The sequence below is a fragment of the Pantherophis guttatus genome, chromosome 18 (genome assembly GCF_059756535.1).
Source record: "Pantherophis guttatus breed Tessera chromosome 18, ASM5975653v1, whole genome shotgun sequence".
Taxonomy (NCBI): Eukaryota; Metazoa; Chordata; class Lepidosauria; order Squamata; family Colubridae; genus Pantherophis; species Pantherophis guttatus.
This window is the reverse complement of record NC_142080.1, coordinates 11,652,090-11,678,536: the sequence shown is the minus strand read 5'-3', so window position 1 is coordinate 11,678,536 and position 26,447 is coordinate 11,652,090. Positions and strand designations below refer to the sequence as shown.

Genomic DNA, 26,447 nt, shown 5'->3' with positions numbered 1-26,447 from the left:
TTTTGCATTGCGTGTGAGTCAGTTGTGCAGCTTTTGTGTTATTTTTGTGCAAAGTGTAATAATTTCTTTTTGAGCTCTCTGTGATTCTGGGAGGTTCCTGTTTGTTGCAGGGGCCATTTTGTGTGAAGTCAAGCAGCTTTTGCATTGCGTGTGAGTCAGTTGTGCAGCCACGCCCACCCAGTCACATAACCACCAAGCCACGCCCACCCGGTCAACTGCCCACCAAGCCACGCCCACAGAACCGGTAGGGAAAATTTTTGAATTTCACCACTGCTCCAACTTCCAACTGGGTCATTCTGGGAAAAGCACCTTTGGGTTAATTTTGGAGACACGCTGCTCCTGGAAACCTCCCCCCCCTTGACCAGTTTTGGGGTCCCTGGCACTTCCGGTGGCGCAGAGGCCCTCCGTGAGGGACGGCCCACTGAACTCTCAGCCACGGAGGGTGCGGTGTGGCTTGCCAACTCCTCAGCAGATGTGGCAGGGGAACGGCCAACGTTTTACCTGCCTGGGCTTCCTTGGAAAGCAAACTTCGGGAGTGGACCAGGGTTTCCGTGCTTCGGAAGGCTTTCATTGCTGCAGAGAAGAAGCAGCAAAGGCCCAGGAGCAACGTAAGCTTCCTGCCATCAGATCAGTTGGCAACCCTGGCTCCTTCACAGGGAGATACCAACCCAGAGGAATATATGGGCGGTCCTCGACTTACGACACAAGTGAGCCCAACATTGCTGTTCTGAAGCAAGACAGTTGTTAAGTGGATTTCCCCCCATTTTACGAACTTTCTTGCCATGGTTGTTAAGTGAACCACTGCAGTTGTTGAGTTAGAAACAGTTGTTGAGGAAAGAAGGAAGGAAGGAAGGAAGGAAGGAAGGAAGGAAGGAAGGAAGGGAGGGAGGGAAGGAGGGAAGGAGGGAAGGAGGGGAGAGGGAGGGGGAAGAGGATATGGGAATGACCTTTTAAAGATATTTTAGGACTTTTCTTGTCACATCTGTTAAGTGAATCACTGCAGCTCTCAAGTTAGAAACATGGTTGTTAAGTGAATCTGGTTTCCCCACTGACTTTCCTTGTCAGAAGGTCGCAAACTGTGATCGCTTGACTTTGGGACACAGCAACGGTCATAAATCTGAACCAGTGGCCAAGCGTCTGATGCTGGGCTTTTTTTTCCTGGCAGCCAGCAAACACTCTGCTGCCCATTGGGAGACTAAGGAGACAATGATAGATCTATCTCGGACTTATAAGTCCTCATCAGTTAGCCACACCCTCATCCCATGTATCCTCCCTGTAAAGGTACAGTATTTGTTTTTGTTTTTTTTCCTTTCCTTTTCATAGGCTTTATGTGTATTTCTCTTTAGCCAGGTTCTTCCTACATAAACCAAGATTTTTATGGAACCCTAATTCAGTGAAATCACAATCCACTAGTTTCTAGGCTTTTTTTTTTTCTGGCAGCCAGCAAACACTCTGCTGCCCATTGGGAGACTAAGGAGACTAAGATAGATCTATTTTGGACTTATAAGTCCTCATCAGTTAGACACACCCTGTTTGTATTAAAACGGTTCATTTGGCCATCTGTTTTCTAATCCTTTCTCCCGTTGGTGGGGGGGATTTAATCTATCTGGATTGGCCGTCTCTTCGAAAATGGGGAAAGAATCTGATTTTTCCCCCAATCCATTTTTCCACCTGCACAGAAGCACCAGAGAGTTATGGAAGGCGCTGGCCGCAGACCCCTATGCTAACCTGAAGATCATGAAGCCCCTCCTCAAAAGGCTTCAGGATCAAGACCCCAGCACCAAAGCCATCGGGAGAAGAAACAGCAAGTCTACCATGCCCATTGCAGTAAGCCCTCAGCCCGCGGCTCTGCTTTCCTTAAATCTAGAGGTGGGCCAGGCCTGAGGGAAGGGGGAAGGGCTGAGCAGAAGAGTCAGCCTCGGGGGGTCTCCTCATCAAGAGCAGGCATGCCCTGGTTGGTGGGAGGCAGTGGGCAAACTGGTGGGGGCTGAAATTATTTAATTCGTTTTTAATTCATTTTAAATTTTTTGTATTTATGTGTTTTATCTTGTGGCTGTTCACCGCTCTGAGTCCTTCAGGAGAAGGGCGGTAGAGAAATTAAAAAAAAAAATTGGAGCAAAATTTGGCATAAGCCCCCACCCCCCAAAATGCACCACTGAAAGTAGAGGCATCTGTGGGCTTCCTCGCCAGAACAGCTTTGATATTCATCCATCCATCCTTCCATCCTTCCATCTATCCATCCAGTCATTCATCCATCCATCGGTTCATCTATTCATTAATCCATTCATTTATTTATTCATTTATCCATCTATTCCTTTGTTTATTCGTTCCTTTATTCATCCATTCACTCATGTATTTATTGATTCCTTCATTCATTTCTTATTTCTTACAGAAATAATTAAAAAAGAGGAGGGGAAACCAGTTTGTCATGATTTGGTTGACTTTCGTCAGGAAAATATTTCAACAGGAGAGGAATTAGATGGACCACCTCAATGCATGGATGTCCGCAGCAAGGTGCCTAAGGAGGAAATGAAGGGTCCGGAGAGTTTCCTTCGCTACACTCTTCTCTGGGTGACAAGCGCAGTTGATGACCGGCATGAAAACTGGCCCTGAGATGTTCTTCTGGAGGAAGCAGGGAAAGGAACAAGCAATCAAACACGGTCACTGGAGTTCTCTGAGTCTCGCAGCGATCATGACAAGCACAAGAGAAGCCCACAGAGCATAGAAGAAGAGGGTTGAAAAGGAACTTGGAGGTCTTCCAGTCCAACCCCCTGCTCAAGCAGAAGACCCTAGACTAAGCTGGACAAATGGCTGCCTGGTCTCTTCTTGAAAAGCTCCAGTGATGGAGCAGCCACAACTTCTGGAGGCAAGTCGTTCCAAGGATGAATTGTTCTCACAGTCAGGAAATTTCTCCTTAGTTCCAGGTTGTTTCTCTCCTTCATCAATTCCCATCTGTTTCCTCTTGTTCTGCTTTGAGATCTTCTCCAAGAGGATCTACTTGATCCTTCAGATCTTCCAGGGGTGCACCCACCACTCTAGCTGAGTCCATCCTGTTCCTGATGATTGTCTTCTTCTCCTTCTTCTGTCCTCCCCAGCCTTGAAGACTTCCCAGAGAGTGAGGCCACACCTGCTACTACCTTGGAAGCCACTCACTTCCTGCCCCCCATCTCTTACCTCCAAGGGGTGCTGAAGAACATATCCCAGTCCTCTCACGCTAAAGATCTGGATGAGAGGATACGGCTGAATCATCCATTCCAGGAGAACCTCGAGAACGTCTGGCGTCATAAAGAAGTCTCCAACCTCCGGGTGATACAGCAGCTGAGGAAGAAGAGTGGAGATACGGAGCATTAGCCAAGCCAAGGAAGGGAACTGCCCCGAGAGCCTCGACTAAAGATGCCACTTTCAGCCCTTACGGGGAGAGAAAAAGAAAATACAGTCCTCGGTTAGTGACCACTGAAAGTCACAACGGCACTGACAAAAGGGACATGCCCATTCTTCAGACTTTCAGACCATTGTAGCATCCTCATGGTCATGTGATCGAAATTTGGGTACTTGCCGGTCCATATTTATGACGGTCGCAGTGTTTCGAGGTTACGTGATCCCTTTTGTGACCGTCTGATAGGCCAAGTCAATGGGGAAACCAGATTCACTAATTCATCAGATTGACCACCGTAAGAACTGCACTGCAGCGATTCACTTAACAACTGTGGCAAGGAAGGTCAAACAATGAGGCAAAACTTGCTTAAGAACTTTCGCTTAGCAACAGAAATTTGGGGCTCAGTTGTGGTCGTATATCGAGGACAACTTTTAGACGGAAATCACTGAAAGATCTGGTTTATCCTAAGTATTCGACCACGGCATTGGCTTAAGGACTGCTGAAATCACTTAGTGACCACTGGAGGTTCTATGACAGTGATATGTCGAGGACAAAAGGTAATGTAAATGATAGTTGTAAGAACACAAAACTGCCTATAATGCAAAGAGTAAAAGGAAATTGTGGTCATTGAGTCTTCCTTCCTTCCTTCCTTCCTCCCTCCCTCCCTTCTTTTCCCTCCCTCCCTCCCTCCCTTCTTTTCCCTCCCTCCCACCTTCCCCACCAACAGCTTCTGGAGGGAAGCCCTTCCACCGATTAACAGAATAGCAGAAGACCTTGGAGACCCCCTGCTCAAGCAGCAGACCCTCTACAACAGGCACCCTCAAACTACGGCCCACGGGCAAAGAATACGGCCCGCGGAGTGGTGTGATTAAGCCCCGCCCCTTGCCCCGCCCCTAACTGCCTTATCTCCCAGCGAGCCAGCTGCAAGGCCAGCTGAGGGCCAGCTGAGGGGTGATCTCGCCGGTGCAGCCTGGAAAAGCAGCTCTGGGCTTGTAAAGAACTCCGTCAAATTAAAAGTCTTTAAAAACAATTTAAACGGGGGCTTAGGAAGGAGAAAGGCAAAAAAAATGAATCGGCCCCCTCTTTAAAACGTTGGAGGACCCCTGCTCTACAACCTCAGACTAATGGCTGTCCAGAATATTGGGGTGCATCCCAAGGTCTCCTCACCTCCGAGAAGAAAACCTTCCCGATGGTCTTCTCTCTTAGATCGGGACGGGGCAGGTAGGTGTTGGCCTCTCTGAACATCACCTTCAGCCCCAGTTTAGAGAAGCTGACTAAGTTCCCAAAAGAGCAAATATGGAGAGCTCAGACGAGATCTGCTGGTTAGGGAGAAGAAAATCACCAAGCTAGAGAAATCATGATGTGAATTCAATTACTCAATGAATTACTCCATTGAGAGAATTTCTCACCCTCCCTCTCTTTCTCTCTCTTTCTCTCCCTCCCTCTCTGTCTCCCTCTCCCTCTCTCTCCACCTCCCTCTCTCTTCCCCTCTCTCTCTCTTTCCCTCTCTTTCTCTCCCTCCCTCTCCCCCTCCCTCTCCCTCTCTCTCCCCCTCCCTCTCTCTTTCCCTCTTTCTCTTTCTCCCCCCCTCCCTCTCTCCTCTTCCTCTCCCCTCCCTCTCCCCTCCCCTCCCTCTCCCCACTCTCTCTAGCTTTCTCTCTCTCTCTGCCTTTTCTTCTTCCTCTCCCTCTCCCCTCCCCTCCCTCTCCCACCCGCTGCCACTTGTAGCCAACCTCTTTTGTCTTTTAATTTCTTACAGGACCAGGAAGAAAATGGCTTCGAACAAACCATCAGGAGTCACCGTCATGTCCCAGCATCTAACCTTCTCCAACTGACTGAACTCCTCCTGATAGCCGGCACATAATATTAAATTTTTGATGGCTTGCACTGCATTGCTAAATCATGAGGTTCATGAGGACTTCCTTGATGGGTCTGCCTTTTAGCGGCTTCTTGCTCTCCCATAAAATTTTAAAGGACTCGTCAGAGAGTTCTGAGAAGAAGAGACAGACAGAGATTGATGGGCAATTTGATGGGACAAGTCTTCTCAAAGCGAAGAGAGAAAAAAATGTGCTTAGACCAGACTGATCCTGAGGGAAGGGTCAAACGTGTCATAACTCTCGAGTCCCTGATCTTCATATTCTTAGACAACCGTCTTGAGGAGGAACTTTGAACTCCATATATGGAATTGGAATTTTTTCCAATTCCATATATGGCGGAGGGGGTCAACTTATTTTCCAAAGCAGCAGAAGGCAGGAAGAGAAGCAACGGATGGAAGCTACTCATGGAGAGAAGCAGCCTGGAATTAAGGAGAAACTTCCTAACAGTGAGGACAATCAACCAGTGGAACTTCTTGCCACCAGAAGTTGTGAGTGCTTCATCACTGGAGGCTTTTAAGAAGAGACTGGATAGGCATTTGTCTGGGATTGTGTAGCATCTCCTTCTTGAGCAGGAGGTTGGACTAGAAGACCTTCAAGGTCCCTTCTGGCTGTGTTCTGATAGATAGATTGATTGATTGTGTGGGGTGGGCTGATGTGATGGGACAAGGCTGGTTCCATAGGTAGCCCAGCCCTGTAGCATCTATACCTGGATATGAGGGAAGGACGGTGTCTTGAGAGCGTTTTCTCCCCCGAGGCCTTTCCCTCTTGGGCCTCCTTGGAAAGGGAGGGGGCTCTTTCAGGCCAGGCTTCATCTCCCCCTGAGAAGCCTTCAGAGGGGTCCTGGCAGATGTCCTGCGCACCAAATCAGGGAGCACCAGCGCTGGAGGCTGAACCTTCTTCCTGACCTCCAATTGAACTGGGGAAGACGTCACAATCAGAGGCAAGGCCTCCATGGTTCTGGCTAAAGAACCGGATGGGTGGGAGCCAGAGAAGAGGACTTCCTGGTTGTCCCACTGACACAGGTCATTGTTGCTGATTTGTGACTCTGACTCCTTGCTGTCCTTCTTCAGGAAGGGAAGCTTTTTCAGCCTATCATCCATCCTGTTGTGAAGAGTGAGTGTTGGAACTGGAGTAGAGTAGAGTAGAGTAGAGTAGAGTAGAGTAGAGTAGAATAGAATAGAATAGAATAGAATAGAATAGAATAGAATAGAATAGAATAGAATAGAATAGAATAGAATAGAATAGAATGAGCTGGAAGGGATCTTGGAGGGCTTCTGTTCCAGCGCCCTGTTCAAGCAGGAGAACCTATAGCATTTCGGATAAGTGGCTGTCTAGTTTCCACTCTAGGGATTCACTTAACAACGGTGGCAAGAAAGGTTGTAAAATGGGGCAAAACTCACTTAAGGACAATCTTGCTTAGCAACCTCAATTTTGGCCTAGATTGTGATGGCAAGTCAAGGGTTGCCTGCGTTTCAGTTTCCTTGCAGACCATCCAGAGTCTCTTCCTTTGTGAGATGGACAATCCTTTCGCTTAGATGAAGAAAGAAAGAAAGTTTGTTTTGAAGGGGGGGGGGCGATTTTGGTGATTCAATGCAGCTTCTGGTTTCAGAGCTGAGTTTGCTCCAGTTGCTTTAAACACCGGCAGCTCTTTAAATTTCGAGTTTCTTGGCCTCTTCAGCTTTGAACAACCTTCATGGCATCAGATCTCCCTACCGTCAGTTTTGCACCTAACCATTCCTTCTTTCTCACGGGGTTACACGGCACATCAAGGTGTCTGCGCTTTCTCCAGAGATTTGAGCTGCCATTCACTTGCTGAACGTTTTCTGGATTGGACACAAATAGTTTCATTACTGGAAGAGACTTTAGACATGAAATAAACGCTAATAAGTCAAACAACAATATGAGAGCGTGTTATGTTCAGGGTCCCAGCGTCTGTGAGAAATATACCCTATTAATAATGTCTTTGTGTATTTTGAATGCCTTCACTGAACATAACTATCTGCTGTTTCCACGAGTCACAGCTATTGTCTTAATCAGTTGAACTTTGAACTGAGTAGAATTCTCCAGTTATTTCAGAATAAGAGAGTTGGAAGGGACCTTGGAGGTCTTCTAGTCCAACCCCTAGCTCAGGCAGGTGACCCTACAATCATCTCAGACCAATCTCTTCTGAAAAGCTTCCAGTGTTGGAGTTTCAACTTCAGCTTCAACTTCTGGAGGCAAGTTGTCCCACTGGGTGAATGTTCTAACGGTCAGGAAATCTCTCCTTAGTTCTCGGTTGCTTCTCTCCTTGATGAGCTTCCACCCGTTGCTTCTTCTCCCGCCCCCTTCTTCTTTGGGGCAGCCCCTGAGATATTGGAAGACTGCTATCCTGTCTCCCCTAGTCCTTCTCTTCATCAAACTAGACATAGCCGCCCTGAGTCTTCGGAGAGGGGCGGCATATAAATTCAATTGATTAAATTAAATTAAATTAAATTAAATTACCCAGTTCCTGCAACCGTTCTTCATATGTTTTCGCCTCCAGTGGTATTAAGACTTCACGGGCTCTTGATTCTCTCCCTCTGTTTACGCAGCCCAGAACTGTGTTGGCTTTTTTGGCAGCTGCTGCACACGGCTGGCTCCTATCTAAATGGTTGTCCACTAGGACTCCAAGACCCCTCTCACAGTCACCACTATTGAGCAAGGGACCACGTCTACGGTTCCTGTGCATTTGGTTTTTCTTCCCTAAAAGTAGAACCTGGCTTTTTTCACTCTTGAATTTCATTTTGTTAGATAGCGCCCAATGTTCAAGATCTGTCAAGATCCTTCCGTATCTTGAGCCTATCTGCTGGAGTGTTGGCTATTCCTGCCAGCTTGGTGTCATCTGCAAATTTGATGAGTTCCCCATCTCTCCCCTCCCCATCTCTCCCACCAAGCCATCAGTGACCGTCTGATAGGCCATGTCAATGGGGAAACCGGATTCACTTAAGAACCGTGTGACTAACTTAACAACTGCAGGTCGTACAGTGGGGCAAAACTTGCTGAAGAACTGTTTCGCTTAGCAGCAGAAATTTGGGGCTCAGTTGTGGTCGTAAGACGAGGACAATCTATAGAAGGAAATCACTGAAAGATCTTGTTTATCCTAAGTATTCGAGCACGGCATTGGCTTAAGGACTGCTGCGATCACTTAGTGACCACTGGAGGTTCTATGACGGTCATATGTCGAGGACTATACTATGGGAAAAGGTAGTGTAAATGACAGTTGTAAAAATACAAAACTGCCTATAATGCAAAGAGTAAAAGGAATTTGGGGTCATTGAGTCTGCCTTCCTCCCTTCCTCCCATCCGCCCTCCCTCCCTCTGCTTCCTTCCTTCCTTCCTTCTTTCCTTCTTTCCTTCCTTCCTTCCTTCCTTCCTTCCTTCCTTCCTTCTTTCCATCCTTCCTTCCTCCCTCCCTCCCTCCCTCCCTCTGCTTCCTTCCTTCCTTCCATCCTTCCACCCACCCTTCCTTCCTTCCTTCCTTCCTTCCTTCCTTCCTTCCTTCCTCCCTCCCTCCCTCCCTCACTCACTCACTCACTCACTCCCTCACTCACTCTCTCTGCTTCCTTCCTTCCTTCCATCCTTCCTTCTTTTCTTCCTCCCACCTTCCCCACCAACAACTTCTGGAGGGAAGCCCTTCCACCGATTATCAGAATAGCAGAAGACCTTGGAGACCCCCTGCTCAAGCAGCAGACCCTCTACAACAGGCACCCTCAAACTACGGCCCACGGGCAAAGAATACGGCCCGCGGGGTGGTGTGATTAAGCCCCGCCCCTTGCCCCGCCCCTAACTGCCTTATCTCCCAGCGAGCCAGCTGCAAGGCCAGCTGAGGGCCAGCTGAGGGGTGATCTCGCCGGTGCAGCCTGGAAAAGCAGCTCTGGGCTTGGAAAGAACTCCTTCAAATTAAAAGTCTTTAAAACAATTTAAATGGGGGCTTAGAAGGAGAAAAGCCAGAAAATAGACAGTTAAATTGGCCACGCCCACCCAGTCACATGACCACCTAGCCATGCCCACCCACCTCGTCCGGTCCCCCAACAGTCTGAGGGACTGTGAATCGGCCCCCTCTTTAAAACGTTGGAGGACCCCTGCTCTACAACCTCAGACCAATGGCTGTCCAGAATATTGGGGTGCATCCCAAGGTCTCCTCACCTCCGAGAAGAAAACCTTCCCGATGGTCTTCTCTCTTAGATCGGGACGGGGCAGGTAGGTGTTGGCCTCTCTGAACATCACCTTCAGCCCCAGTTTAGAGAAGCTGACTAAGTTCCCAAAAGAGCAAATATGGAGAGCTCAGACGAGATCTGCTGGTTAGGGAGAAGAAAATCACCAAGCTAGAGAAATCATGATCTGAATTCAATTACTCAATGAATTACTCCATTTAGAGAATTCCTCAACCTCCCTCTCACCTCCCACTCTCTCTCACCCTCCCTCTCTCTTTTTCACTCTTCCCTTCCCTCCCTTTCTTCCCCTCTAACCTTTCCTCTCCCTCACTTTCGCCTTCTGTGTCTCCCTCCCTCCTTCTTTCTCTCCCTCCCTCCTCCCTGAGACTGATTTCTAGGATCTTACCCAATGAATCCAAACACAGGATGCAGTGAACCAATGCTCTTTATTGATCAACGTTTCTATTACAGGTATTTAGCTGGAAATGGCCCCTGGACTCCTGGACCATGACTTAAGTACCTGGGAGGCGGAGCTAAGGTAAGGAGGGGTCAGGGGAGGATCTAGGTGGATGTAGAGTTAACCCTTATCATACCTGGGATGGTGAATGGTGGGCATTTATACATAACAAATCCCCCTCTAAATGCCCAACAGTTGGACCTGTTACAGAATCCATGGATCAGGCCCAATAACTGGCACGAGTCAATCATTTGAATAAGTCTCTTTTATTTACAGGTTCATCATTACGTCACATACTGCATCTGGAAGTGGAAGTCGGGGAAGAGTGTGTCTACTTTTTATACTTGTGGGCAGAGATTCAGGTAAGGAGTGGTCAGTGGGTGGTACTGACCAAGTGAGTATTGTAGTTAACCCCTGCACTACTGTGTCCCTGTTGACCCCTGGCATGAGTAAGGCATTTATTTCTGACAAATCCCCCTCTAAATGCCTGACCTGTGGCTGTGGATCTGACTGTTTAAATGGTGCCCAAGGGCGGATATTGAGTTTGGATACCAGGTGTGAGTGTTGCCTGCCCTGTAGTGGTTTCGTGAGTATGTCTGCAGTCTGTTCTTCTGTGTCGCAATGTATGGCCTTTACAAATCCGATTTTAGAGAGCTGTCTCACATGCTTGTACTTTATGTCAATATGCCTGGATCTCTGCCCTACCGCGTCGGCCATGGAGATTTCTATAGCGGCCTTGTTGTCTTCGTAGATGTTTATCGGATACGCAGGTTTGCACCACACACTGGCGAGTAGGTCGTCAAACCAGATGAGGTTGTTTGCGGCCTTGGATAGGCATATGTACTCCGCCTCTGTGGTTGAAGTGGCCACTAAGTTTTGCTTACCCGTGTACCAATGCACCGGACTATTGTTCAAGTAGAATACGTATCCTGATGTGCTTTTCCAGCTTTTGGTGTCACCGGCCCAGTCAGCATCAGCATAGCAGGAGAGGACGGGCTCATTGGACGGCTCTGGTTCTAGGACTAGACATGCGTCGGCACTTTGCTTCAGGTACCTCAGTACCCTCTTTACAGCGTCCCAGTGGTACATGGTGGGTTTGCCTATGTGCCTGGACAATAGATTAACTGATAATGCAATATCTGGCCTGGTCCAGTTGGCGATATATAAAAGAGAGCCTATGACTGACCTGTACAGTGTGTTGTCTTCAAACTCGGGTGATTCACCATGTGTATTTTTTAGGAAGTCCGGCTGCATGGGTGATTCACACCCCTTGGCATCTGCCATGTTGCATTTCTGTAGTATTTCTTCTATCTTTTCTTTCTGGGACAGTTGAAAGCCCTTAGGTGTTTCGTTGACCTGCACGCCTAGGTATCTGTTTATTTTCCCTAGGTATTTTAATGTGAAGTGTTCACTTAGTTTACTGGCGAAGGCGTTGCGGTTCCCTTCGTGTTTACTGATGTAAAGTATGTCGTCCACGTAGACTAGGATGTATTCTGGTGAATCCCCCTCTCTCCTAGTGAAAAAACAGTTGTCGGCTATGGTTGCTGTAAATCCCATTGACTTCAGGACCTCAACCAGGCACTCATACCAGCGTTTGCCGGATTGTTTCAGTCCATATAGGTTTTTGTGAAGTAGCCAGGTGTCCCCCCCTGTTGGTCTCTTTACTGTGTGGTGCCCTAACGTATATTTCCTTATCTAGGTTGGCATGCAGGTAATCTGTCTATACATTGAACTGATGTACCTCTAGTCCTAGCAGGGAAGCGATGACCAGGGCACTCTTGACACTTTCAGTCCTTACAGTTGGTGAGTAAGTGTCAGTGTAGTCTTCTGGGAACCTCTGGGCAAATCCCTGGGCAACCAGCCTAGCCTTGTACAGGTTTTGGCCACCCTCCAGGTTCTTGATTTTGAAGATCCACCTGGTACCTATCGTATTTTTGCCCTCTGGAACCTCGGCTGGAATGTAAACTTCTAGCTCTCTCAGACTGTCCATTTCCTTGGCCATGGCTGATTCCCATTTCGACCTCTCCTCTTGTGGTAGTCTCAATACCTCTTCATATGAGTTAGGTGTGATATGGTTCGTGTGTATGTGCATCACATAGTCATTTAAACTTCTTGGTAATTGGTTCCTGGTTGATCTGACTGGCCTATCTGTCGTTTGTTCGGTGTCATGTAAGTACCTGGCTTCCTTTTGTGTTAGTGAGTCTACACTTATCTTGGGGTGATTCCCTTTCCATTCCTCAACCTTGATGCCTTGGAGCTTGGGTTTGTGTTCCTTCCTTTCCTGTCTATCTGCCGTTTCGTGTTTATCTTGCACTTGCTCGTCTGGCCTAGTCTCCTGCCTGGTGGATACCTCGTTGAGGTGTATCCTGGACCAGTTAGCTTGTTCATGGAATACCGCTGTCCAAGAGATCACGAATCTGTCGTTATTGTCCACAAATCTGAACCCCTTGGTACCTGGCTCCTACCCCATAAATCTCAGTCTCCTGGATACTTTGTCCCCCTTCCTGCGCAGCTGTTTGGGTATATGGACATCAGCAGTTACGCCGAATACATGTAGGTGTGCTATCTGTGGTTTTTTGTTGTACATGAGTTCGTATGGCGTTTTGTCTATTACACTGGACCAGGTTCTGTTGAGTGTGTAGTTTGAGTAAACTAAGGCCTCAGACCAAAAATGTTGACCAATTCCCGCGTCCTCTAAAGCGCACCTGATCATAGTCTGTAGCGTGGAATTTCGTCGTTCTGCGACACCGTTCTGAAAGGCCAAGAACGGGGACGACGTAAAGTGAAGCACACCTTTGGATCTGAGCCAATGAGAGAAATCCTTTGACAGGAACTCAGATCCTCTGTCTGTCATGATTTGTTTGATTTGAGTGTTGTTTTGAGTCTCTACCCTTTTGTAGAACTCTTTGAATTTTTGGAAGGCCTCATCCTTTCGTTTTAGAGTATAGACGAAGCCATAACGACTATAATCGTCTACGATGGTGAGAAAGTATCTTTTCTTGTATTTGATGGATGGCCTTAGGGGCCCCACCAGATCCATATGGACTAAATTGAATACTTGTTTGATGGCGCGTGAGGATTTCTTAGGTCTGGGTTTGACCTTTAGCTTAGAACATTAGCACACCGAGCACTCGAGGTAATTTTCACAACTCTTTATTTTGACGCCCTCGGTACAGTTGGCCATTTTTTGGATTACGGGGAAACTGGCGTGCCCTAGTCTCCGGTGTAGTAAGTGAACACAGTCGTCGTGCATGAGTTTGCCTATCGATGGCCTTCCCTGGGTGTGTTTGGTGGAGTGTGTTTCATGTGTCATGTTCTCCTCACTCTCTGTCTCTCTCTCATTCACCTGTTCTTCCTCAGCTTTGTCCTGGTTAGTGTCCTTCGTGTATTCTGAGTTGGTGTATATGCTGGGTGTGTTATTCTCATGGAATGTTATGTATGGTAGCCCTTGCTTGATTGTCACTCTACCTACTCCCTCTCTACCCTTGCTGACGTGAGCCTTCCCTTCTGCAAAGGTTACCTTGATCCCTGATTCTTCACTGAGTTTTAATGCAGCCAATATGTTGTGGGGTATCTCCGGGACCAGTAATACCCCCTCTATTTTCCCTATGCCTGGTAGCGTAACTACCCCCCTGCCTGTTACCTTAACCTCGCTTTGGTTTGCAACCTTGATTGAAAAATTCTCCTCTGTGAATGAGGAGAGCAGTTTTTGGTTATAGGTCGTGTGGTTGGAGGCCCCAGAGTCCAGAAGCCACGAATTGGCCTCCCCATCCTGACATGTTATGTGGGTGCGCTCCCCTATCCCATATAATGATCCTGTTCTGCTGTCACGTGAACTATCCCTGTTCCCCCTCCTGTCTCTGGGATTGGGTGAGTCCCTGCGTCTGTACCTCTCTTCAGAAGTGTGTCTCTCTTTCTGTCTGAATCTATGTTCCGGTCTGCTTCTCTCTCTGTGGTTCTTGGGGCAGTCTCTCTTGAGATGTCCCCTTGACCCGCAGCTATAGCACTCTGTTACGCCATGCTGCCTGTCTTGGAAGGCTACTTTCTTTTCATGTTTATGTTCTCTGGAGGGACCAGAGCGGCTCCTTTTCAGATTGTCTTCAGCGATCAGTTTGTTAGCCAGCTTCTCAACGGACAGGAGGCCTAGACTAACAGTATCTAAGTGTGCTAAGAAGCTGTCCCATGAGTGATCTAAAGAGTTAATTATTACACTCTTCATGATCTGATCTGATATGACTTCCCCCCTAAGGTGTAGTTCTGCCCTGGTAGCGTTTAGGGACACCAGGTGCTCGCTTATGGGGGTCCCCGGTTTGACTCTGGCAGAGAAGAAATCTTTGGAAATCTGGGTAGTGGTTGCCACACTTTCACTGTAAAATAACCCAAACATTTTTTGTATGATTTCTGACACAGTGAGATTGTGACCAATGCTATGGTAAATTGTGGGAGATATGCTAGAAATTAAAAGGTAAAATGCCCTATGGTGCAATACAGTCCAACTCTAAAGTCCATGGTCTCTCTGGGGGGGTCATTAATAAAATGTGACATGTTTTCTTTTAGGAACACCACCTGAAGCTGCTGTGACCACTCTAGGATATTGCCCCAATCCATCCTCAACTTTGGAAAGTCACTTGGTAAGTTCCCAGCATTATTTGTAAAATTACTTACTGCAGGCTGCTGTCCATGGTTCTTTATGTGCCTATAACAGCAGTACGGCACGGGAACGCTTGCCGGCAGTTTAAAAGTCCCTCTCTGTAATTTTTTTCTTTTTTCTTCCTCTAGGTGAAACAGCGCATGCGCGAAGTCCATTTCAGCTCTGCCGTCATCGTGGAAGGACCTGTTCATTGCAGCTCCGGCGTAGAGGTCTCTATCTCTCAGGTAGGCCTCGGCTTCGGTCTTGGGGGTCCAGGTGTGCTCCGGAAGGTGTCGTCTTGCAGCGGCTTCGTCAAAGTGAAGATCCTGATGGCGTTGGAGTCCCGGCGACGAATGCAGGTAGCTGCCCCAATCCCTGCGTTCTGGGGTGCGTGGCCTGGGCGATCGGAGGCGCGGTGTCCTTGGGGTGCGTAGGGGGGTTGGCGCGCTGGCGTGGGCATCGGTAGTCCTCGGGTGGGTGTTCCGGTGCCCCTCTCCTCGCTTTCCTTTTTGCTTGGGCCCCTCCGGTTCCCCTTTTGCGATTTTGAGGCCTGGGCTGAAGGCGGCGGCAAGGGTCTTCATGGCCTTATCGACTTGCCACTCGGTCGGGGTGCATCTGGAGTCCGAATCGGATTCTGTCCCCTCACCCCGGTCACTTTCTTCGCCGCTTAGGGTCGGGTATTTTTCGCGCGCCGGCCATTTTGAATTCTGGCTACCGATTGGACGGGAGTCGGCCATCTTGTCTGACCACGTGGTCAAAGATGGCCGCCGTTTCAAATTTTGAGCGGGGCTTCGCGGCTCGGTGACTGCTGTGGGGTCTTTTTGGGGCGATCCACTCACCGAGTTCAGCTTTTCGAGCTCCGGATCCTAGTCTTCCTCGCTCCTCGCCACATCGCGGTCCATTATGAAGCTTCGCAGGTCCGTGAGAAGGTTCTTGTCGCTGGCTCGCTCCTTTAGTAATCATAGGACGTCGAGTCGTAGTCTTTCTTCCTCCCGGTCATCATGGTCTGCTATTTTTCCTTTCTTGACCTCCCCCTTTTCTTCTGTTGCGGTGGCCTTGGGGTCGATCGAGGTTTCTGCCTTCCCTGGCGATCTCGCTGGGTTGCCCTCTCGTTGCTTCGGTGTCGTTGCCATCTCGTTGGCAGCGATGTGTCCTCATTGCGTGATCGGGAGTTATTGGGCCATAAAACCATCCTCTGCTACCATATTGTTACAGAATCCATGGATCAGGCCCAATAACTGGCACGAGTCAATCATTTGAATAAGTCTCTTTTATTTACAGGTTCATCATTACATCACATACTGCATCTGGAAGTGGAAGTCGGGGAAGAGTGTGTCTACTTTTTATACTTGTGGGCAGAGATTCAGGTAAGGAGTGGTCAGTGGGTGGTACTGACCAAGTGAGTATTGTAGTTAACCCCTGGACTACTGTGTCCCTGTTGACCCCTGGCATGAGTAAGGCATTTATTTCTGACAGGACCTGCTTGCGTATTCTGTACCCGTACCCCTAATTTAGTCGTAAGGTAGGCATGTTGTTTGCTGGGTAGAGGTTTGGTCAGGATGTCTGCGGCTTGCTCGGCGGTCTCACAATGTACAGCCTTAATAAAACCAATGTTTGTTAATTCTCTGACATGTTTGTGCTTAATGTCTATATGTCTGGACCTTTGGCCTACTGCTTCTGCCATGGATATGTCTATGGCTGCTTTGTTGTCCTCATGTATTACTATCGGGTAGGCCGATTCATTCATCTTTTGTACCATTGGAAAACTAGCGTGGCCTAGTTTTCTGTGTAGTAAGTGGGCGCACCCATCATGAATGGGTTTGCCAATATGTGGTTTCCCTTTGTGTGTTGTGTTTGTGGTGGGTTTGCCTCCTGCGGTGTGTTCTCCTTCACCCCCTCTATTTTCTGTGGGCATGCTTGTCCCTTTCTCGTTACTTTCTGAGTTAGTGTTTGAGTGCTCTTGGGGCACTAAGTAGGATAGTCCCCCTTCTATGATGATCTTTCCTATGCTTCTCTTTCCTTTGGTCATATATGCTTTCCCTTCCCTGAAGGTTGTCTCAATGCCCAAGTCTTTACTTAGTTTGAGTGTTGCTAATATATTGTGGGGTATTTCTGGGATGAATAGTACCCCCTCTATCTTCCCTATTCCATCTATGTGTGCGCTCCCTTCTCCTTTCACCAATACCTTGTTCTGGTTGGCTACATTGATGTGGTATTCCTTAGGTGTGAATGCCTCCAGTATGTTCCTATTGTTGGTGGTGTGATTGGTGGCTCCTGAGTGAATGAACCATGTGTTCCTTCCTTTTGCCTGGGTGTTTGGGTGTTGGTGGTCTCTAAGTTCGTATAGTGACCCAGTCTGACTATCCCTGGAGCTATCCCTATATCCTCTCCTGTCCCTGGGGTTGGGTGAGTCCCTGTGCCTGAACCTGCTTTCTGGGGAGCGCCTGTCTGAGTAACCTGGTTTGCGGCCTTGCCTTTCCCTATGGTAGCTGTGGTCCCTGTCCCTCTGGTTTCTGGGCAATCTCTCCTATAGTGATTCCTAGACCCACAGTTAAAACATTCTGGCTTATCTTGGCCCCTGGTCTGGAAGTCTACCCTTTTTGTTGGTCTGCTTTCCCTGAGGCTTGATGAGCGTTCCCTTCTCAGGCTGTCCTCCGCAATCAGCCTGTTGGATAACGTCTCTAAAGAGAGGTGCTCTATGTTGAGTCTATCCAGTTGCATGATAAAGTTCTCCCAACTGGGGTTTAGGGAGTTTATGATGATGCTTTTCATGATATTATCAGAAATGGTTTCCCCCCTTTGTATGAGTTCTGCCCTGGTGGTGTTTAGCTTGAGTATATGTTCCCCCATGGGTGTCCCTGCCTTATGCCTGGCTGAGTAAAATTCCCTGGATATTTTGGTTGTAGTGGCTGCACTCTTACTGTAAAATAAATTAAGTATTTTTTATAGTATCTCTGCCACGGTTAAGTGGTGGCCAAGACTGGGGTAAATGCTGGGTGACAAGCTAGACATTAGCAGATAGTAAGCCCTGTGGTGCAAACAGTCAATCTCAAAAGTCCATGGCTTCTTGGGTGGGTCATCAAATAAGTACAACATATTTTCTTTCAGAAAAGCAATCTGTAGTTGGTGGTACCACTCCAAAAGATTGGCCCCATCTAATTTCAATTTGTAATTGTCAGCAGTAAAAGTTATATTACTTACAGTCTGTTGCTGTCCATGGTTCTTTATGTGAGTGAACTCACAATATGCTGGGGGAATGCTTGTTGCCAGTCTGAACTGACTTATCTCTATGTTCCTTGTACTTATCTCTATGTTCCTTGTACTTATCTCTATGTTCCTTGTACTTCCTGTAGGTGGCGACTGGGCATGCGCGAGGCTCATTTCGCGCCGGAGGTCGTCTGGTGAGGAGCTCCTTATTGCTGCTCTCAGGCCTAGGCCTAGGCCTGCTGGTGGGGGGCTGGGCTCGCTCCTGGCGGGCCCGTAGCCCTCCCTGGGCGTCGGATGCCATGGCTGGGCCCCTGCATCTTGGGCGAAGGCTGGAAGAAGGCGAGGAGGTGAGGCGGTCGCAGGTCGAGGATCCCTGGAGACGGTGGCGGCGGCTGTCGTAAGTCGAGGATCTCCCGGATTCGGCGGCACGGTAGCGGCGGTGTCAGGTATGCTTCCTTCAATATCCAGGAAAGAAAAACCCAAACTCAATCATTTTAAAGAGCTTAGTACTTTTACTGAATATGAAATGATCGCAACCCAGGTAAAGCTGGAAGTGAGCAAAATGCGCGAAATAGCATCTACTAAGCTTCTCCCCCCCCCCATGTCCATTGACCATCATCCAATCCAAAGGTCTCCCAAAGGTCAGGTGGCATCACGTCTGGCAACGTCATTCATCAGGAATGTAGGGCAGTTGGTCAGCCGGCCCCTTTGGAGATTCACTTTCGTTTCTTGGGAAGACACGTCCTACAATGGAAAAAACACCTCCTGCACCTTCCCCCCCTTCGCCCCCTTTACTAGTCCCTCCCCCCGTTTCTTATGGCAGCTGAAGCAGGCAAAGCTGAGGCTGACATTCGGCCCCTCTTGCAGAAGAGAAGTTATTCCTAAATAAGAGAAAGGGAAAAAAGAGAGAAACAGAATATATACAATAATTATGGTTTATCTGGGTATTTGGTATAGAATTGCTGTATTTTCTTGGGAGCTCAGACATCCCGTTTATTCACCCATTCAGCCGGAGACAAAGGGAAATGTTTCCAGGCTATCAGATATTGGACTTTACCATGGTGTTTCCTAGAGTCCAAGATTTCCTTAACTTCAAAATGTTGCTCCCCCTCTATGAGAATGGGAATTGGAGGGGTGCTTTGATCAGCCCTCAGGGGAGACGAGTGTTCAGGTTTTAATAAACTAACATGAAATACAGGATGTATACGTCTCAACGTTTTTGGCAATTCCAATTCAACTGTTACTGGATTAATCAGTCTAATCACACGAAATGGTCCTACATACTTAGGGCCAGTTTTTTCGACTTCTGGGTAGTCTGTAAATATTTAGTAGATAAATAAACTTTATCACCCACTTTATAAATGTGAGCTGGGGACCTTTTCTTATCGGCTTGCGCCTTATGGGCCCGGTGTGCCTCATCTAATGCCTTCCGAGTCACTGCCCATGTGCTCTTTAATTGTTCAATCCAATCCATCAAAGAGGGATTCTGGGGATCATCTTGTGGTAGCTCGGGAATGGGTACGAAATCCTGGCCCGAAGTGACCTTAAAAGGAGTGAATCCGGTGCTACTGTGTACGGAATTATTATATGCCACCTCTGCAAATGGCAACAAGTCTACCCAATTGTCTTGCTGGTAATTTACGTAACACCTCAGGTATTGTTCTAGAACCCCATTGGTTCTTTCATAGGCCCCATTTGTCTGAGGGTGGTGACTGGAACTCAGCCCCTGGGCGGAGCCTATCAACTTCAAAAACTCTGTCCAGAAACTGGAAGTAAATTGCACACCCCTTGGAGATCCATGTAGCCGGTAAATCTGCCGAATAAACAGTTTTGCAAGGGTTTTTGCTGAAGGGATCTTTGAGCAACGGATGAAATGTACTTGTTTGGAAAACAAATCAGTTACTACCCAAATGACAGTGCAGCCTTCACTCTCTGGTAAGTCCACAATAAAATCCATAGATATTTCCTTCCATGGGGCATTCGGTCTGGCCACACCTTGCAGTAATCCAGGGGTTTTTCCTGGAGGTCTTTTAGCCGAGGCACATACTGGACAGCTAGCCACATATGCCTCTATGTCCTTTTTAAGTGCAGGCCACCAAAATTGTCTCTTAACAAGATGTAGAGTCTTGACAAACGCAAAGTGTCCCACGGCCTTGGCATCATGAGCATATTTCAATACGGTTGTTCTTAATGTGGTCGGAACATACAATTTCGATCCAACCCAAGCTAGTCCGTCACAAAGTGTGCATTCATTCGAGTGGTTCTTAAACCACTCGTCAGTTTTTAGCGCTTCTCGCAATTTTTCGAGTAAATCCCCCAAGAGTTCTGGTTCGGGTTTTCCCTGCGCTCTGGTAGTGACAGGTGTTGCCAATTGTGTCGAGGGGATCATAGGTTGAACCACCTCCTTCTTGATGCTGTTATACTGCGGCAATCTGGAAAGTGCGTCCGCCATGAAGTTCTTTCCACCAGGAAGATAACGTAGGGTGAAATTGAAACGATTGAAATGTTGGGCCCAACGAGCCTGTTTTGGTGATAGTTTGCGTGGTGTTTTTAATGCCTCTAAATTCTTGTGATCAGTCCACACTTCGAAAGGGTGTTTCGCCCCTTCTAAAAATTGTCTCCATGTTAACAGCGCCCATCTAACTGCAAACGCCTCTTTCTCCCATATGGCCCATCTCCCTTCCGTTTCTGATAGTTTACGGGACGTGTAAGCACAGGGTTGTAATATCCCGTTCTCATTCTTTTGCAAGAGTATTGCTCCTACAGCTACGTCACTGGCGTCAGCTTGTACTACAAAAGGTTGTTCCATGTCGGGGTGTTTGAGCACTGGTTCAGCCGCAAACAGCTGTTTCAATTTTTCAAAAGCGGCTTGACAGTCCATAGTCCATTCTAGTGGTTTCGAGGGTTTGGGCTCTACTTCCCCTTTCCTTTTTAGCAAGTCTGTAATTGGTAGTGCGGTTTCTTATGGCAGCTGAAGCAGGCAAAACTGAGGCTGACAGGCAGTGGATCCTGGGCGACGTTGGAGGACCTCCGGATGGGCCAGGAAGCCTGGTGGAGGCCGCGTGGTTGGTGAGTCATTGTTTCTTCTCCTCATTCCGCGGCCTAGGGAAGTTGGTGCGGCGGGTGGCGAGTGCGAATCCTGCAGGTATTCAGTCCTGCAGGCGGCTGGGTCTTGGGTGTAGTTTTTGGGGTGCGTTGTCCCACGTGGTGTCTGCTGGCGTGCTGCAAGAGTTCCGGTGGCTACCCTGCTGCTCTTTTGGGGGTGCTGAGCGTCGGTTTGTTTCTTCCTGGCTCCTGGGGACTTGAGTGCTGAGCCGAGTGCTGCAGCCAGGTTTTCGATCGTTTCGTCTGCTTCGGGCTCGATGGGTGAGCCCCCGCAGGCTTGTGATCTTGCTTGGGTGCTGTTTTGGGGGTCTTCCCCAGCGAAGTTGGGGTTCTCGCTGTTTCCCGCCATTCGATTTGAATCTCAGCTTCCCATTGGCTGTTGGCCATTCCAAGATGGCCACCGAGAGCATGGCGCGGAAATGAAATCCTCTACGTCCGGAGCTTCAGCTTGGGGATACCTTCCTCTTGCCGGGCTGAGGATTTCTTCTCTCTGTTGCTGGGTGCTCATCGCTGCTCCATTGCTTTCGAGTAGGCTTTGGAGTTTCGCGATGAGCTCCTCTTTGCTGGCAGTCGCTTCCATCATCCCCAGGATGGTGGATCGGAATTCTTCATTGCTTGGTGGCTCTGCCCTTTCGCAGTAGTAGGTTTCTTCTCTTGGCCCTTCGTCCCTGAGTTGTGGACTCGGGTTGTAGTCTCCATCACCTTCAGTTGTGGTGGTCCTTGCTGTGGCACCTTCGAGAGCCTGCAGTTCTTTCATCTGTTTGATGTAGGCTCTGGTGGCCATTCTTTTCTCTGCCTCTGTCTGGGTTCTTGATTCTGCCATCTCTGTGAGTTGCGGGTAAACCGTCCTCTGCTACCAACCTCTGACTGATTTCTAGGATCTTACCCAATAACTCCAAACACAGGATGCAGTGAACCAATTCTCTTTATTGATCAATGTTTCTATTACAGGTATTTAGCTGGAAGTGGCCCCTGGACGCCTGGACCATGTCTTAAGTACCTGGGAGGCGGAGCTAAGGTAAGGAGGGGTCAGGGGAGGATCTAGGTGGATGTAGAGTTAACCCTTATCATACCTGGGATGGTGAATGGTGGGCATTTATACATAACAGAACCAGCCTATGCCAGTCTTCAAAGCCCTGAAACCTCATTGAACATCAGTTAACTCTGCATTCGTATTTGTCTTTATCTCCCCTCCCATTTGTGTTTCCTTATTTATTTATTTTATTAAATTTCTATACCGCCCTTCTCCCGAAGGACTCAGAGCGGTGAACAGCCAGAAGATAAAACACAGAGATACAAAAATTTAAAATAGATTAAAAACGAATTAAATAATTTGGCTGAATTTAAAATACCCCATAATTTAAACAGATTAAAATTTGTATTTAAAATTTATATTTAAAAGGGGAGAAGATTTAGGCCAGGCCAGCTTGATGAAAGAAAAACGTTTTAAGCATTTTTGCAGGACTAACATCTCTGAAAAAGGGGGCAGAATGTCAGAACTGCAATCTTCAACTTGGCACTTCACTGGCGTCCTGCCACCAATTGTTAGGGGAGAGGATGGAGGCAATTGTCACGGACAGGGTAGAGTTGGCCTACAGGGAGGGCGTGTAACAGGCTTCAAAGAAACCAGAGGTGTGAGAACCAGCCTGTTCCAGTCTTCAAGTCCACAAAGCCTGAGAAAAGAATGCAAACTTCACCAAGAGGCACCAAACATCTGAGCGGTTCCCCAAACACCTCCTCGGCACACCATTGGTTGAAGACGGACCGGTCGGGGTGGGTGGATGGGATGGTGAGAAGGGGAGAAATTTGCAAATTTTTGACCAGGAGCTTTAGTTCTAACCGGCTTTTGCTGCAACCACTAATTCCTCTTTTAAAAACCTATCACTTCAACCAAGTGACACTTCAACCAAGTGTCCGGGAGGATCCCGGATCTGCGCACCTTCCGTCATGCGCTTAAAACGTTTTTATTTCATCAAGCTGGCCTGGCCTAAATCTTCTCCTCTTTTAAATTTAAATTTTAAATACAAATTTTAATCTGTTTAATTATGGGGTATTTTAAAATTCAGCCAAATTATTTAATTCGTTTTAATCTATTTTAAATTTTGTATCTCTGTATTTTATCTTCTGGCTGTTCACCGCCCTGAGTCCTTCGGGAGAAGGGCGGTATAGAAATTTAATAAAATAAATAAATAAATAAATAAAACGGAGTGGAGGGTCTTTCTTTCCTAACGACCTACTTTTGGCAAGCCTAACAACATCATCCTGGGCAAAGGAAGGAGGCCAGGAACTTCCTGACATGATTGGGATACCTACTAGAAACACTCACGTCAAAGGACTCTTCCACCACATTTTTGTTGCGATTTGGCAAGATCTGGCCATGAATGGTGTGGATGGGTTTTAATTGTTTTCTTTTATTGAAAAGTTTTACAAACAAGAATTTTTTTTCCAAATATTTCCCCTCCCCCGCTCCTTTCCCTCCCCCCTCTACCCCCCCGGACTTCCCAGAACAAAATACAGGTAAAACAATTAACAATCATATGCTAAGCTAAGCTAACTAACTACAGATTCCTATCCCCCCCTCGACACTTTAACTCACCTTTTACTTAACTAAATATACATACTCTTAACTTTTCCATTCATTCATAAGCTATTTGATACTTTTTAGTCCGATATTTGTTTTGAATATAATCAGTCCATCTTCTCCATTCCAATATATATTTTTCTTGTGAGTGATCTTTCAAATATGCTGAAATTTTCGCCATTTCTGCCAAATTTGCCACTTTTAATGTCCACTCTTCAATAGTAGGCAATTCTTCCTTCTTCCAGTATTGCGCCACCAAAAGTCTAGCTGCAGTTATTAAATTTAATATCCATTTAGTCTCTATAACCGTACAATTATACCCAAGAAAAACAATTGTGGGGTAAACTTTATCTTCTTTTTAAGAATATTTTGGATAATCCACCATATTTTAATCCAAAATGCTTTAACTTTTTTACAAGTCCACTATATATGATAATCACAATCACATCTCCAACACTTAGATTGCAAATTCGGAAACATACAAGCCAACTTTTTAGGATCTAAATGCCATCTGTAAAACATTATATAAAAATTTTCTCTTAAATTTTGTGCTTGCATAAATTTTACATTTGTTTCTATTTCTTGCATAAGTATCTTGGTTACCCAAACCATGTCTATTCTGGACCAGGACTTATGGGGGTTAGAATAATATGTGAATTTCTTTACCTCGGAATTATAAAATCTGCAACCATCTGTTAAATTCACTTCTTGTACTAAATCCATAAAAGTTCTAGGCAGTACATTTTTCTTTTTTTTATTACTCTGATCACTGCTATAATCCTTTTTACATCTACAATTGCGTTGAAATCGCCGATCAAACATATATTCCCTATTTTTTCTTCTATTACCTTTTGATGTACTTTTTTTTGTAAAATTCTAATTGTCCACTGTTCGGCGCATAGATAACCACCAATAACATACTTTTATATTTAAATTTTACTTCTATCATCAATATTCTTCCTACTGAATCTGAATATCTCAATTTACACTCTATTCCTTCTTTAATGTACACCACTATTCCTCTTTTCTTTTCTTCCGCTAGTGTTACAAATGATTCCCCTAATTTTTTACGTAATAAGTATTTTTCATCTTGTTTTCTTATGTGTACCTCTTGAAGGCACACAATATCCATTTTTTGTTTTATCACTTTTCTAAAAATTTGATGTCGTTTAGCCAGAGAATTGAGAGCATTTACATTTAATGATAAGATTTTAAAATTTTGTTCCATTCCTTTGTGGTTCTACTATGCGATATTTCCTATTACTTCCTGTCCTTTCTCTTAGCTCTTCTTTTCACTCCTTCTTCCTCTTGAGGTTCCCCTTCTTCCTCTTTATCTCCTTCCTCTAGTAGTTTTTCTCGCTCTTCCTGTTTTTGTGTCCTTTTAGTCCTCCGTTCCGGTTCCTCCCTGTTACTATTTGCTCCTTCTATGCCCATCATTTGGTCATGCAGGTTCTGTGCTCTGTGCTGTGAATCCACTTTTATTTTTTTCCCTTGCCACGACACCACCATTCCTTCCGGTATTATCCATCTAAATGGTATATGCCGTTTATTTAATAATGTGGCTAGGAACCAATATTCTTTTCTTAGTTCTCTTATTCTCTTAGGTACTTGCTTTAGCGTAATTATTTCTTTGCCTTTATAAAACATGGGTTCATTTTTTGTCATTTTATAAACAATGTCTCTTATTTGGAGGTGGGGGTGGGGATACAGTACAGCCTCAATTAATAGGACTAAAAACCCAATGTCAGACCAAGCTATAATAATAATGCAAATCCAGAGCATGTAAATAAAAATATCAATCTCTGCTATTATTTTCTGTTGATGTAATTTTTTGTTGCAGTGAATGAAACAATACTGATTTGGTGCGCAGGACATCTGCCAGGACCCCTCTGAAGGCTTCTCAGGGGGAGATGGAGCCTGGCCTGAAAGAGCCCCCTCCCTTGCCAAGGAGGCCCGAGAGGGAAAGGGCTCCGGGGAGAAAACGCTCTCAAGACACCATCCTTCCCTCATATCCAGGTATAGATGCTACAGGGCTGGGCTACCTATGGAACCAGCCTTGTCCTATCACATCAGCCCACCCCACACAATCCATCCATCCATCCATCCATCCATCAATCAATCCATCAGGACAGAGCCAGAAGGGAAAGGTGTGACGAATTTGCCAAGGCTCTGGGGGAAAAGTTTACCCTGAAGTCCTTGGGGCGGGTTGACAGGTACCTGGGTGTACATATCTTGGCCACTAAAAAGGGATTTGCATTATCCCCCCCCAAAAAAAGATTGAGGAGTTGTTGGCCAAATGCAAAATGGCGGAGTCTAACTCAACGCATAGCCCCATGCAAAGTGACTACTATGGCCATAATGACAAGGACAGCCCTGAGTTCACAGATAATAAATTTTATAGATCTGTGATTGGCTCCTTGCTATACATTAGCAATTGGAGCAGGCCTGACCTAGCTTTAGCTGTAAATCTATTGTCCAGGCATGTGGAAAACCCAAAGGAATTCCACTGGAATGCTGTCAAGAGGGTACTTAGGTACCTCAGGGGCACGGCCGATGCCCTCTTTATGCTGGAACCAGAGAAGGGGAAGCCGGCCCAGCTCTCCGCTTACTCGGACGCAGACTGGGCTGGTGACACCAAGAGTAGACGGAGCACCTCTGGTTTCCTCATACTGCTAAATGGCTGTCCTATCCATTGGCATGTTAGGCAGCAAAAATTTGATTCTTGCTCCACGGCCGAGGCAGAATATGCCAGCCTATCGGGCACAACAAACGACTTGATTTGGTTCAATGCTCTGGTAACGAGCATCTGGGCACCTCCTACTCTGCCCATCCAAATTCAAGAAGATAACACGGCCGCAATTGGAATCTCGGGGGCGTACACGGTGGGCTCTAGGTCACGCCACATAGACATCCGCTACAAGAATGTCAGGTAGCTTGCCAGAATGGGGTTTGTACACATCAAACATTGTAATACAACCGACCAGTTAGCTGATCTGTTCACAAAACCTGTGCCCATTGACCGACACAACCTTCTGTGTAAGC

The 26,447-nt window shown here is 46.8% G+C and overlaps 2 protein-coding genes and 1 long non-coding RNA gene across 4 annotated transcripts in view; all 3 read left to right on the top strand.

The window, feature by feature from the left end:
• Positions 1-1,165: 1,165 nt before the first annotated feature.
• LOC148111575 (uncharacterized) lies at positions 1,166-6,460 on the top strand. The gene is made up of 4 exons (XR_015730352.1): positions 1,166-1,281; positions 1,680-1,827; positions 2,393-3,933; positions 5,136-6,460. It is a non-coding gene; the product is annotated as an uncharacterized LOC148111575 (long non-coding RNA).
• A 5,146-nt stretch (positions 6,461-11,606) lies between these two features.
• LOC148111574 (uncharacterized) lies at positions 11,607-18,165 on the top strand. Its single transcript, XM_087880759.1, has 5 exons — positions 11,607-11,685; positions 14,440-14,513; positions 14,662-14,871; positions 15,794-15,879; positions 17,866-18,165. The coding sequence occupies exons 1-5, from the start codon at positions 11,646-11,648 to the stop codon at positions 17,915-17,917; spliced, it is 462 nt and encodes a 153-aa protein (XP_087736885.1). The 5' UTR covers positions 11,607-11,645; the 3' UTR covers positions 17,918-18,165.
• LOC148111573 (maestro heat-like repeat family member 5) overlaps positions 18,092-26,447 on the top strand; it is a 41,879-nt gene continuing 33,523 nt past the window's right edge. The window contains exons 1-4 of one of the 2 annotated variants that reach the window (XM_087880756.1): positions 18,092-18,165; positions 20,691-20,788; positions 21,776-21,842; positions 25,246-25,421. The gene's annotated coding sequence lies outside the window, so the exon portion shown is untranslated. Of the gene's footprint in view, positions 18,166-19,407; positions 19,655-20,690; positions 20,789-21,775; positions 21,843-25,245; positions 25,422-26,447 lie in introns of those variants that run through there. The other variant, XM_087880757.1, reaches the window with a different exon arrangement.

Excerpts from the sequence above, each read along its gene's own strand:
- LOC148111574 (XM_087880759.1), top strand. The coding sequence starts at position 11,646 with ATGACCAGGGCACTCTTGACACTTTCAGTCCTTACAGTTG. Across the intron at positions 14,872-15,793 it reads AGTCCCGGCGACGAATGCAG|GTTCATCATTACATCACATA; the intron begins GTAGCTGCCCCA and ends TTTTATTTACAG. Across the intron at positions 15,880-17,865 it reads ACTTGTGGGCAGAGATTCAG|GTGGCGACTGGGCATGCGCG; the intron begins GTAAGGAGTGGT and ends TACTTCCTGTAG.